Genomic DNA, 14,331 nt, shown 5'->3' on the forward strand with positions numbered 1-14,331 from the left:
AGCTAAGGATCTAATGACCAAAGTAAGTAAGCAAGCAAAGGAGTGAGTTGTGAAAGAATAAACTTTAATATGTCAAAGAAACAGTTGAAAACTAAAATTGACATTGTTGCATTCAAAAATATTGTGAGCAATTGACTGAATAAGGTATGAAAGTGTTACTTCCAGCAATTCTGTAGAAAAGAGTCATCATCCACAAGATAACAAATGTTGAGGGAGAGAGGGAAATGGCTAATTATTTTTGAAAAAATGTAGACATACAGAACTGTTACAGTCTCTAGCTGTCCATGAGCCAGTGCCACCCAATTAACCTACAAACCCCGTACATTTTGGAAGGGTAGGAGGAAACCCAATGCAGGCACAAGGAGAATGTACAAACTCCTTACAGAAAGCTCCGGATTCAAACCCAGGTCACTGGCGTAACAGCGTTGTGGTAACCGCAAGGCTAACCATGTCACTCTTTGGTTCTGATAAAAGATAAAACATTCTCTTCATTCCCCTCTTCCTGCACAGCAGCTGTCTGACATATCAAATATTTCAAAAACATTCTATTTTTGTTGCAGAATTTAAGTAATTGCATCGTCTTGCTTTCAATTTTTTTTCAGTTAATTTTTTTTCCCCAATTGTTCATAATTCAGTAACATTCTTGATACCTAATGGGATATGTGATCATGTCTCTCTCAATCATTTTCAGCAATTCAAAATAACCAAGAACATCAAAATGTACTTAGAATCAAAATATTAATAATACCTGACTCAGAGGTTTTACGACCATTCACTGCTATTAATGACTTGTATATGGCTACTCAAATTTCCAAATTCTGTAGAAGACTTTGCAAGGACAATAAATGCAGACAAAGTCTGACGTAATGCTTGAGATAAAAATTAAGGGTGAGTAAGGCAAAGCGTTATATTCTGGCAACAAGAATAAGATAACATTTTGATGAAACGGTACAATTCTAAAGGGAATTTAAAGCCAAAATACCAGTGTGTATTTTAAAGTCTGTAGACAAGTTGAGAAGGCAGTTAATAAAGTAAATGGGATCCTAACATTTGTAAGAGGAGTTTGGAACACAATTGCAAGGAGGTTATGTTGAACTTTTATAAATTATTGATTGGACCACAACACAATTCTGTTCAATGCAGTTTAGAATGTATGTGAAGGCCTGAGATAGAGTGAAGAAAAATACATTATAGTTTCTGGGCTGAGGGTTTTCTGTTACAAAAGTATCTGGGATGGTTGGGGCTGCTTTCCTCAAAGCAAATAAGGATGTGAAGATATGGAAATGGAGGGCTACTGTTGCTATTACTGCAACGGTCATAACTAGAATACAATTTAAAAGTGAAATGCAAAAGATCATGGAATTATGAAAGTTTTACAGTGGTGAATAGTTATGATATGGAATAAATTGTCTTAGTATTGTAGATATAGATTCAATTGTGTTTTCAGAACAAAGTTGAGAGTGAAAAAAATTGCAGAACCAAATGTGAAGAGCAGGCAATGCCACTGACAGGATCCTGCACCAAGTAAACTTGACTGCGATTTATTGATTTGGATGGAAGAGCTAGACACAAAATTCTATAGGAATTTTTTTGAAAAATTCCAATGCGATAAAGAACTAAAGGAAATCTATCAAGAGAAACAATTATGGATTTTAGTTTCATTTTCAACAAAATATTCAAGGAAATATAAAGTATGGGTTCAAAACCTTCTGAACTGGCCATTAAATGAAGTTCTTTGTTCCAATTTTTGATCTATAGTGCCCATCATAATGTTTTGAAAAAATACATTATTATCCTTTGTCCCTGTGTTCCAGTTTTAAATTTGTAATCAAATAATTCACGTGATTAAAGTGCACATTTAAGATTTTATTAAAGGGTATTTGAATACATTGTGATTTGACTGTGTATAAATTACACCACTTTTTTTATACATAGTCCCCTTATTTCAGGGCAACATAATATTTGAGATATAGAAGTGGTAATGTTTATTAGTCATGTTTGGTACTTTGCTGTGTACCCCTTGCATACAATGACTACTGAAAATCTATGATTCATAGCCATAATCAGCTGCTGAGCATCTTCTCTGATGAAGCTCTGTAAGGCCTCTACTGTAGCCATATTCAGCTCCTGTTTATTTTGGGGGCTTTTCCCCTGAAATTTTCTCTTCAGCATATGAAAGGCATTCTCAATTCATTTTAAATTGGGTGACTTGGCCATTCAAGAATTTTCCAGTTTTTAGCTTTGAAAAACTCCTTTGTTGCTTTTGCAATATACTTGAGATCATTGTTTTGCTGTTGAATGAGGCACCACCCAATGAGTTTGGAGGCATTTGCTCGTACTTGAGTAGATGTTTCTATGCACCTCTGAATTCATTTTGCCATTGCCATCAGCATTTACATCATCAATGAAGATGTGCCAGCTCTTGTAGCAGTTATACATGCCCAGTCTATTATACCCCCACCATGTTTCACATATGAGGTGGTTATGCCTTGGATCTTGGGCAGTTCCTTCATGCCTCCACACTTTGCTCTTGCCACTACTCTTATACAAGTTAAGCTTAGTCTCATCTGTCCACAAGGCCTTTTTACCAGAATTCTGCAGGTTCTTTTAAATAATCTAGTCATCTTGTTTCTGTGGCTAACTTGCATCTTGCAGTGTAACCTCTGTATTTCTGTTCATGAAGTCTTCTGTGGACAGTAGTCATTGACACATCCGCACCTGCCTCCTGAAGAGTGTTTCTGACTAGTCAGACAGGCATTTTGGGGATTTTTCTTCATTATGAGGAGAATTCCTCTGTCATCAGCAGTGGAGATCTTCCTTGGCCTATCAGTCCCTTTGTGTTTACTGAGCCCACCAGAATACTATTTCTTCTAAATAATGCTCTAAGCAGTTAATTTTGGTAATTCTAAGGGTTTAGGTGATGCTTCTTACTGTTTTATTCTTGTTTTTCAGGCTCACAATGGCTTCTTTTACTTTTATTGGCACAGCTCTCGTCCTCATGTTGAAAACTGGCAACTAGAGTCCAAAGATGATTGAAAGCTAAGGTCCAAGCCTAGCTCTCTTGTACTTGCATCAAATGAAGCAATTAAACATACCCAAGTACTCACAAACACCTATGAAGCCAAATGTCCCAAACGTTATGGTGCTCTGCAATGGAGGAACTATATTTAAAAAGTGCTGTAATTCCTACATGGTCAAACCACAATGTATGCAAATAACCTTGAATAAAATCTGCAATGTGCACTTTAATCTCATGTGAATTGCTTGATTACAAATTTAAAACTGTGGAGCACAGGGGCAAATCATGGAAAAGAGGAGTATTTGTCCCACATATTATGGAGGGCATGATATTGCTGCTTAGATTAACCATAAGCACTGAAAATGACTAAATCCACATTAGATAATAACAAACCTGACAGAAAATAGCAAATTATTGCAAGCTCCTCTTATCAAAACATAACCGAGTAATATTTTGAAGTACACAAATAATGTAGCTCAACTCAATGAAAAAAAAATCAAGACTTTGCACTAAATGCATCTGCTTTTGTTTTTGCCAGGATGTTGCCTGGGATGGAGTATTTCGGTGAGGAAAAACTAGGCTTGTTTCTTCTTGGAGTGAAGGAGGACAACAAATTATGAGGGGCATTGATTGAGGAAAAAAAATTGTTTTTCTCATATAACCATATAACCAGTTACCGAGCGGAAACAGGCCATGTTGGCCTTTCGAGTCCGCACCGGTTCACTGATTTTGTGCGCCCTCTTCAGGCATTGGTCCCAGTAGATCTCCATTCAATAAAGATGGGCGAATTCAATGCATTTCATTTGGCAAGTCTTGCAAAAACACGTCAGTGAATGAGCACGGACAGGTACGCACTGCCAAATGGCCAAGGTCCGCAAGTACACTGAGGCACTTTTTTGAACAGCGGGAGGAAACCGAAGCCCCCGGATGAAACCCACGCAGACACGAGGAGAACGCACCAACTCCCCACAGACAGCTGCTAAAAGATATGAGATTTGTCTTATGAAAAATGTTTAAGTTGCAGAATTCATGGGGAAGGGATGCAAAATAATCTGTGATAGGCTGAGGTCAGGCTTTGCCATGAGGAACATTGTAGAAATTATCTGATGGATCAGTTATTTGGGCAGATAGAGATAGAAATTAGCAAGTTATGAAATGACAGATTAAAGAGTACAAACAAAATAGCAGAGGTTGCAAAATGCTGAATTATTAGACCATGTCCAGCAGATCAATAAGGTTCCTCTGAGTAAAGAAAACTGAGCCAGTATCACAGGTGGATGATTTTCATCAGAAATGGCTCATTCTGATGCAAACAAAAAAATTATCCAATGTTAAGTTTGAAATGAAATACTGAAATTTGCCAAGTAACCAGATAGAAGACAAGGTGATGCTCCTCAAGCTTGCATTAGCCCTTCTTAAAATGAGTCAGTGGTCACAAACAGATAGTTGAGTGGGAGAGTGAGATGGAGAGCTAAAGTGGCAGGCATCAGAAAACACAAGTTGCCCAGAGAGCTGAACGCAGGAGTTTTGCTATGAATGTGATGTATATATGGTTTCTCCAATGTAAAGCAAACAATATCGTGAATACCAAACACAATACATTAGATTGGAAGATGTACAAGGCAACTGCTGCTACTGTAACTGGGAGAGGACATAAAAGAAAAGGCATTACATCCACTGCAGTTGCAGGGGAAACCTTTCTGAAAATGTCAATTTATGTGTAACATTCATGTAGCGTGTTATTTGTTGTCAATAGTGAAAAGTCCCGCTCAAGATTTTTATTCCGTTGCCCATTTCTGACATCAAGTTTGCTGAAAAGTTTATCAAGATATGTTTTGGCAAAGGAAATCTCTATGGGATGGAAAGAAGCACTAAGCACAGGAGACATCACCCAGATCAATGGAAGAAAAGGACAGTGCATATGATCATCTCATGAAGTACGGGAGCGAAAGAGAAAGTTTGGTAAGAATGCTCCAATATCTCTTTTCATCAATAGCGACAAAAGGCTTTTGTGAAGTTTTAAGAAGCCCAGGTAAAATGCTGTTCCCTGATTTTATCCTGGAGTTAGAGAAAGAAAAAAGGAAATTGCAATAACATACACAATGCAAAATGAAATCCATTAACATTAGGATTAAAAACTACAGTACTAATATTCACCATGGAAACCAGGGACAGATTTTAGTTGAGAAATCTAAAATACTGGAACTTATGCTGAAACTCACTGGAATAGCAACTAAAACATTGTGAAAGCAACATTTTGTCTTGTTCCTTCACATTTCCTCTTTTTATAACTTGTTTGACATGATGTTCAAGATGCCTTTATTGTCATGTATTAGAAAAGAACATGTAATATTACACAAAATTGCCTTCTGCCTGCTATAAAGCAGACAGAGTTGGCATTAGTGCTACCTTACAGTAAGAGAAAGAGAAGCAAAAGAGAGTCCCTTCAGAATCACTGTATGCATGGATTTGCTTCCAGCGCTCCTGCAACCATACAGACTCCTTTTTGATCCATCGGCAACCTGAGCTCCAGGTGCAAACCTCTGACATGATCCGGAAGTCTTAAGTGCCTGAGGCCCTTCAGGAGCCCTTCTTGCTCTCGGCACCCTCTCAAATCCTGGTTCCAAAACCTGGCTCCCATGACAGTCTCCAGCAGCCCACAGCCTGTGTGGGCCCCTCAGCCGCTGAGTCCCTTGCTGGCTCGCTGCCCTGCACTGGTCCATTGCTCCCCCTTAGCTTTCAATCTCTTAGGGCTGCTGCCGAGCCCAGGTGCAGCCATCTTGGGCATAGACTTGCGTGGTTGCAGGATTTTACTTACAAACACCATTACTCCTTTAAAAGGCTGTTTAAAGCTTGTATAGAGCTGCTGGCATTAGAAATGGGTGGCTGAACCCATCAAACAGCACTGCGTTTCTGCTCTCCTGGGTCCACTCCAGCAGCAGTACTGTTCTAACAGCTCCTGCAGCAGCTCCAATCTTATCAAGATGTTTAACAAAGAAAGATGGGGAATTTGGAGTAGGCATCTTTTCAGAAATCACTTTTAGCTTATTAGCATGTTCAAATTGGAAAAGTTTAGGGATTAGTTTAATTTAGCAGAAATAAGGGCTTGAGTTTAGTTTATTTATATAGCACATTTAAAACTCACATTGACCAAAGTGCTCTACAGATCATAAATTACATCTCAACTTAAGCAGCTATTTAAAGTCCAGTATAAAATGAGTAGCCGAAGTTCAGAATTTACATACAATATGGTAATAATCAACAATCACCTCAAAATGCTTGTGAATGAAAATACAACTTCAACCTGGATTTAAATGAGTTAAAGGAAGGGGCGGATTTGATTGAGGGAGGAATGTCGTTCCACTGCCTTCAATAGCGAAGGCGCCATCTCCCGAGTTTGTGATTTGAGCATGGAACAACCAAACGCCCTAAATTGGCTGATCTGAGGGATCTTGAAGTGGAGAAGGGGATTAGGAGATTGGTGATATAAGAAAGGGCTCGTTCATTAAGGGCTTTGTAAACAGACTGGAGAACTTTAAAATCTATTCTAAGCCATACTGGCAGCCAGTGGAGGGAGGTCAGAATAGGGGTGATAATGAGCCTCGCTGCAGCATTCTGCACCAGTTGCAGATGGGATAATGATGACTAATTCTTGTATATAGAGAGTTAGAGTCGTCTAAATGGGAGTTTTGGTCTTGATTTTCCAGAATACAAAACTTAAGCAAGCTTCGCTCTCATTAAGTTTGCATACAGGGCTTCACAGGTACCTGCTAGACTTTTAGGTCTGACACAGACTTAAAATGAATGAACTTAAGCAAATAAATCCTCAGTGATGAGTGGCATTTATAGCAATTTAATTAGTGGAACAAAATGAAATTTTGAATTATTGCCATTATGATGCAGACAAACCCTAGGACAGATCAGCCAGAAAGAAAACAAATTAATATGGTCATTTTTTTTTAAAAAGAAATAACATAAAACCAAGAAACTTTAAAATCAGCCTTGTATCAATGTGTATTTAAAAAATGGAAACTATGACATAGAATCAACAGCAGAAAAATAGTCTTCTTATTCCAGATGTGTGTTTACGAACCTACCAACACAAAATAAAATATTTGATCATAACCAAAGTTTGATTCTTGCCTGACTAAACTTTGCAGGCTCTACTTTATACCCATCTGATCTTCAAAATCCGCACATTTTTACAAAGGTGCTTAAATTTTTTAGATCCATCTTTTAAACATTTCTTGTTCTATCTCATAAAGGTTACTAAATGTGAAATGCTGAAGGAACAAATGGAGAGTTGGTGTTGTAATTGACGGGGACTGTCCCAAAGAATCATTATGGTCTATATACATTACCCTACCCTCAATCATCAATGAAAGTTTCAGGATTGGCTGGTTTATATCCCCTCTGGCTGTTAGTGATATTTCCTGTAGTCATTATATCTACAGGAAAAGATCACTAACAGCCAGAGGGAATACAAACTGTAGTCATTATAACTACAGTAAAACCCATTATCTGGAACTCAAGCCATCGGCAGCCTCAAGCAAATGGGGGGAAAAAAAAATCACAAAATAAATAAGTACAAAATATGGAAGTTTAAAAATGGTGTGCCTCGCCGTTAGTTCATCATTCATGCAACATGCAATCTCATGCAACATGCAATCTCATGCATCTGGAAAATTCACTTATCCGGCATCTTCCAATCCCCATAAGACATTTGGAAGATGAAGTATCAGGGGTCAGAACAACGGTTGCCAGTTCAGAAAGACCGAGAGCAATCCTTTTTTTGAGAAGGCCGTATTGCCAAATATAGAAGTAGAGTACAAGGGAGAATTATTTTGGCCCGTGCACTCAAGACCAAATCAAATTCACTGATCTACTGTTTTACATGCTAACAGCTGTAATACTTTACCACCTCCAAGACACAAGAACTTAGATTACGATATTACAATGATCTCCATACCAAATTACTGATTCTATTTTCTTAACAAGTTTGTCAGCCTATGAGAAATAATGTTTTCATGAAATTAAAGCAATCGTTCCTCTTTGCTTACAGTCCTCTAGGGTGTTTAAAGGCGAAGGCCTCAAATTTACCCGCCTTGATAAACATCCTTCTTCTTCGATCTTTTATTCTTCCACCAATCATCAATTCTCTTGCCAGAGGGAACAATGTACGAATGAGAGGAGTGCATTTGGTATTGCAGAAACAGAAATCCTCATTGCATTTTAGAAATTCTTTGAATGAAATCTGAAGAACTGCTGCAACCTGCAGGCTATGAACGGAGGGTGGAGAATTGATAATAGGTACTCTATGGTTTTTGTAGGCAGGGAAACAATTAAGCAAATGGACTCCTCCTTTCCATAAATTGCTTGTCCTCTTCTCCAAATTATCACTAAATATTTAAATGCCGTTTAAATCATACAATTAATACTCCTGAACTTTAAAAAAAAATCATGAGAAATCACATTCAAGACCATATTATTCCGTTATTTCACAAGTTTCAGGATTTTATAAACATTTTTATGATTCAACACGTCTGTGTAACCTACAACGAGCAGCGTTTCCAATAATACTAAGCAACCTACCATGTGGCAGTGTTATACTCGCACCATCAATGATTGCCTGAGCGAGTTCATGATCATTAATTTCAAAAGCGTGTGCTGCAGCCTTGAGGGCATCCCAAATCTCCTTCCGACCTTCAAAAGCAGGCGCAGTGTCCCAAAATTCATCTCTCTTACTCCGCAGCTGTCCCTCTGTCATTGGATAATCACTTTTCCATTTTGGTTTTTCTTTTTTCAGGGGCTGATTGCGACCCAAAGCCACTACAACAAAATGCAAGGTCAGGAAAAATCGACCAACACCTTCCACGAATTACATCCAAATCTAACAAAAACATTTCAAGAATCAATATTTAAAAAATAATGCACTGAATTTGTGTTACAATTTTTAAACAAACGCAACAATTAAAACACCAGACTATGGTGCACAAGAGAAATGTGATTCAGATATTAATATTAGTCTTTGAATCATAATTTACAGTGTAGTGCAGACATTCGGGATATGTGGCCTGGCTGGACTGCTGGTTTAAGGGGGTGATTTAGAAAAAGACATTTATTTTCCAAGTTCATAGTGGAAAACCAAATCCACCATCAGAGTACAGCAAACAATATGCTGGATCATATTGGCTGGTCCTTGTGCTCAGAAAAACCATATGTGGTCTACTTAGATTTTTACCTGGGTCAGATGCAGAAGGCATTAGTGGAAAAGCTGGACAGAATTTTTTTTTTTTAAACTGGGAAAATAGTGACAATTTTAATAATTTTTAATGTAATGTCATTCAGAAGCCATATAAAATCAATAAAATTATCTTAAAATCACAACAAAGGAAGCTCTAAGTGATTAAAAACATTAAGCAAAGATCATTAAAAGTACAGTCCAGAGTTAAACTGGAAGGTCTGCAGATGCTGTGATTGAGTGCAATACACAAAAGTGCTGAAGAACCTCAACAGGCCACGCAGTGTCCAGAGGAAGCAGAGGGATAGCGTCAATGTTTTGGGTGTGAGCCCTTCATCAAGATATGAGCAGAGCAGGCAGATACCCAAATAAAAAGGTGAGGGAGGAGCACAGGCCAACAGGCAAGAGGTGATAAGTGGATAAGGGTAGAAGACAAAAAAAATGACAAGTTATGGGGAGGGATAGATGAAGAATGGACAGGAAAGGGGGTGGAAAGCTGGAGGAAAGTAGACAGCAGAATAGAGAATGAGAGACAGGGAGGGGCCTAACAGAAATCAGAAAAGTCGATGTTAATGGCACCTGGTTGGAGTGCTCAGACAGAATACAAGGTGTTGTTCCTGTAATTTGCAAGTGGCCTCTGTTTGGCAATGCATGAGGCCATGGACAGACATGTTGGTGTGGGAATGGGGTGAGGAGTTGAAATGGTTGTCGACTGGGAGGTCTCTGAAATTGCAGTGAACAGAGCAAAGGTGCTCAATGGAATGATCTCCCAGTCTGCGTCAAGTCTCTCAAATATAGAGGCCACAACCGAAGCACCGAATGCAGTAGATGACCCCGCAGATTCACAAGTAAAGTTTTGTTTCACTTGGAAGGACTGTTTTGGGCCCCAAATGGTGGTTATGAAGAGGCTTGGCACATCAATAGCATTTCCTATAATCACAGGGGTACGTACCAAGTGGGAAGGAATGAGTGGATGAGAAAGTCATGGAGGAAGTAGTCCCTGTGGAAAGCAGAGGGGAAGATGTGTCTGGTGGTGGGATCAGATTGTAGGTGGTGAAAATTGCTGAGGATATGTTAGATGCAGAGGCTGTGGGATAGTAGATGAGGACAAGGGGAATCTAATTCTTGATGCATCTTGGGGCAAAGGGGAAAGATGTGTGGGAAATTAAGAATGCAGGTAATGCATTTCTCTTGGTAATAGAGGTAAAGCCACTTTTTTTGTAATGGAAGACTTCATCCTGGGAATAGTTGCAGTAGAGGTGGAAGAATTTCTAAATTACACCAATGTACAGTCCAACTGGTCTCTGAAATCTCTGTCCTATCATACGAATTAAAATCTACAGCATCTCAATTTGACCATAACAGATTATTTGGTGATGTAGTGGTGGGAAGTCCCTGGAGAGATGGGATAGAATCCAGTGTCAGAGTGAAAGGATAGCTCCAGCCCACAGAAGTTGCCAGGAATCCTTGGATATTTATGTTTTATATTGAATGAAAGAAAGTCAGGGGCTTCATTCAGTGTCAAGGGTTGTACACCAGCAAAAAACCATCACACTTCACTGCCTTAATGTTGCATATCATCAGTGTTTGGATGAAACAATTCAATTTTGAAATAGATTAGGGGAAAAATTGAATAATAAATATGCACAAAAACTATTGTTGACCACTATTTGCATGAGCAAATTAGACAGCAATTTCCAGCATCAACATATGTATGGTTAATGTAGAAATCAGGAAGTTGTCTTGCTCCTCAAATAGGTTTGCTGCTTGACCATCCTAGCCAAGGTGTCAGAAAACAAATTCACGAAGGCTGAGGACCATGATATACCAGGAAACATGACAGAAAAAAGTTGGGGCTTATCCAAGACAAATAAAAAGTTTTGTTTTTTTGAAGATTTTTTAAAAACTATTGAAATGTCAAGATACTAAAGTTATGTTATTTAGCACGGACAAAGGATATAATGGATTTAATGAAAACACTCTCACTTCATCACCTCGAGGAATAGATCTCATTGTTTGGATCAACAAATTGGTAAAGTTTTTACAAACAGTCATGAAACCAATCAAACTTTATAATATTAGAAAATCCAGGCTTAAAATTAAATTTGCACTTGGGGAGACCTCAGTTTTTATGTATTTTTCCAAAGCAACAAAAGAAGAACACAAAAAATAAATTAGGAGCAAGGCCACTGGATTCCTCAAGCTTGTCCCATCATTCAACATGATCCAGGCTGATCTGTGCTGTGCCTTTTCCTCAGTCCCCTCAATTCCTTGTTCATTCAAAGACTTATCTACACCTTAAGGATATCTCATGATCTGACCTCCAACACTGTGGTTGAGAATTCTACAGCTTCACAATCCTCTTAAAAAAAAAAGTCAATGCACCTATTTTGTTTTTTAAATGACTGGCCCCTTATTTTGTAGCCTCCTCCCCACTGTTAAATACCTACCCCTTATTGGCCTCCTGTCAACTTGTGCAAATTATGCACTTGAACAAGCTGATCCCACAGAATTCACTCTTTTGCAAACTCTCTCCTCTGAGATACTAAACAATTTTAGACAAGAAGATCTGAAGATGCTGGGCTCCAGTACAATATAAAAAGTTCTGGAGAAACTTAATATGTCACGGAGTATCGAGTGGTTAGTAAAATTCCAGATAATCTTTTTCATTCCTCTTTATCAGAGTACGACCTCAGATTTCTTCACATTAAACTCCATTTGCCAGCTACTGTCCAGTCATTTAATTTATCAGTATACTGCTGCAGAATCAGAACATACCCTTACACCTATTTTTTTTTTAATCCTTAGTTTCATAGACATCACAATTTGTTCTCTCCTCTTGGTCATTAAAATAATAAATAATTGAGGGGCAAGAACTAATCCCTGAAGCACTCCATTAGTTTATCCTGTAGCCTGAAACAGCCCATGTATTCAAACTGTGATTCGACAGTCAGTTTTCAGTCCAAAAAGTTTAAAGGCCAGATGTTCAACCATCAGGGATTTCTGAATGACTATTAGGGATTTGATACATTAAGGAAAAACACTAAAATATAATCCAAGATGGTCTTAACAACAGGCACCAGCCCAAAAACTAGAAAATCTGTTTCTGTCACTGTAACAAATGGATGACAACAACGTGAAATATGAACGTTATTCACTAATATCAGGAGTCTTTTGGTGTCCAGACCCCTGCTCTAATTGAGATTCATCAACAGGAAAAAACTAGAGTGCATCTGCAGCATAAAGAGAAAACCTGAGCTGATCATTGCTTCCTACCTAATGGATAAACATTGACCATCTGTACTTCCTGTAGACTTTTTAAAAAAAAAATCACAAATCTAACCAATATCACCAGCCCTTTAATTTCGTTAATATCGAGAAAGTGATTGATGATCTTTGTTATGAATGGAGTCAAATTCCTCCAAGAGAAAGATTCCTTATTATCTGAATAAATCTCTCCTCCTCACAGCCCAAAGTGGCCTAACCTTATTCTCAGATTGTGGCCCATAGGTTGTGCCCTCCTAAACGAGGGGAAATATGCTCTCCAAGTCCAACATGTACAGCCCTATCAGAATTTGTAAGTTTAAATGAGACTTCCTTGCAAATAAGTCCAGTGAGTATTTGCAGCATTCCCTCTGTAGCAAGCGCAACCCTTTTAAGAAAATGTGCACATAATTCCATGTTAAACTCTGCTCCTTCCTTAATAACAGACCTAACCAGTCCCCTTCCACCACCACCCTCCTCCTCCACCTAGCTGAACTTGTACTCACCCTCAATAACCTCTCCATTGACTCAATCCATTTTTCTCCAAATCAAATGAGTATTCACATGAATCCCAGCTATTCTTGCCTTTTTGATGGGTGTGTGAAGCAATCCATGCTGCAAGTCTACGCAGCCAAGGCTCCTCAAATTCATTGACAACTACATTGGTGCTGCCTCCTGCATCCATTAGCTCATTAACATTAGCCACATTGCTGCCAACTTCCACCCTGACCTCAAATTCACTTGATTCATCTTGGTGAACGCACTTCCCTTTCTCAATTTCTGTCTCCATCTCAGGAGAAAACTGTCTACGGACATTTTCTACTAACCTACCAACTCACACAGTTACTTCAACTGCACCACTTCCCATCCTGTCTCCTGTAAGGATTCTATTCCTTTTTCTCAATTTCTCGGTCTTCACCTCATCTGGTCCCAGGATGAGGCCTTCTATTCCAGGATACCTGAGATGCCCTCCTTTAGAAAACCTGGCTTGCTCTCGTGGTTCCCCTTGTCTTTATTTGCCTCCACACCCAACATATTCTTCACATTTCCCCACCTGCATTGGGATCCAACCACCAGTTGCATCTTTTCCCCCCTCTCAGCTTTCTGTAGGGACTGCTCTCTCTGGAACTCCCTCATCCACTCATCCCTTTCTACCAATCACTCCCTTGGTACCTACCCCTTGCAGATTAGAGGAACACTACCTTAGATCCTGTCTCAGCAGTCCCCAATCAGACAGCATCAATATCAACCTCCAATTTCCATTAACTCTCTTCCTGGCCTCTTTCCCTATCTCTCTCTTTTCCTTCAGCCCACCTCATTCCTTTCCTTTTCCTAATAGAGAGCTTCCCTTCTTAGCCCTCTGCCCCCTCCCTATCACTTCTCAGCTTATTTTCCTCTTCTACTTACATAAAATTCAGTAGGTCTTGCAGTATAAGGAGAAAAGCAAATCATGTTTCAGGTCTGAGCCCCTCCCCTTCCCCCTTCTCTCCTTTCTGCTTTTTTATTCAGGTATTTACCTGTTTTTACAGATTCACGGTAAAAAGGCTCAGACCTGAAACATGATTTGCTTTTCTCCTTATACTGCAAGACCTACTGAATTTCTCCAACACTTGTGTTTTGCACGTTACTCCATATGGTTCCTCACCAAGGCTCTCTAAAATTTTGATAGAATTCCTGTATTCAAATTCTCTCAGTTAAGCCCAACATTCCTCGATGTTTGCTTCACCTCCATGTTGGGGTTTAGTGATTTGTGCACAAATACACGTGGATCCTTTTGAAAACATCTTTATTCTCTCACCTTTTTTTT

The 14,331-nt window shown here is 38.9% G+C and overlaps 1 protein-coding gene across 5 annotated transcripts in view; it reads right to left on the reverse strand.

Annotated features, from left to right (window-relative positions):
• Window positions 1-14,331, reverse strand: part of ubtd2 (ubiquitin domain containing 2) — a 57,950-nt gene that overhangs the window by 3,725 nt on the left and 39,894 nt on the right. For all 5 annotated transcript variants that reach the window (XM_069898796.1, XM_069898799.1, XM_069898798.1 and 2 more), the window contains one exon: window positions 8,612-8,848. In XM_069898796.1, coding sequence (XP_069754897.1) covers window positions 8,612-8,848 — 237 coding nt within the window. The remainder of the gene's footprint in view (window positions 1-8,611; window positions 8,849-14,331) is intronic.

This window comes from Narcine bancroftii, chromosome 9, assembly GCF_036971445.1.
Source record: "Narcine bancroftii isolate sNarBan1 chromosome 9, sNarBan1.hap1, whole genome shotgun sequence".
Taxonomy (NCBI): domain Eukaryota; kingdom Metazoa; phylum Chordata; class Chondrichthyes; order Torpediniformes; family Narcinidae; genus Narcine; species Narcine bancroftii.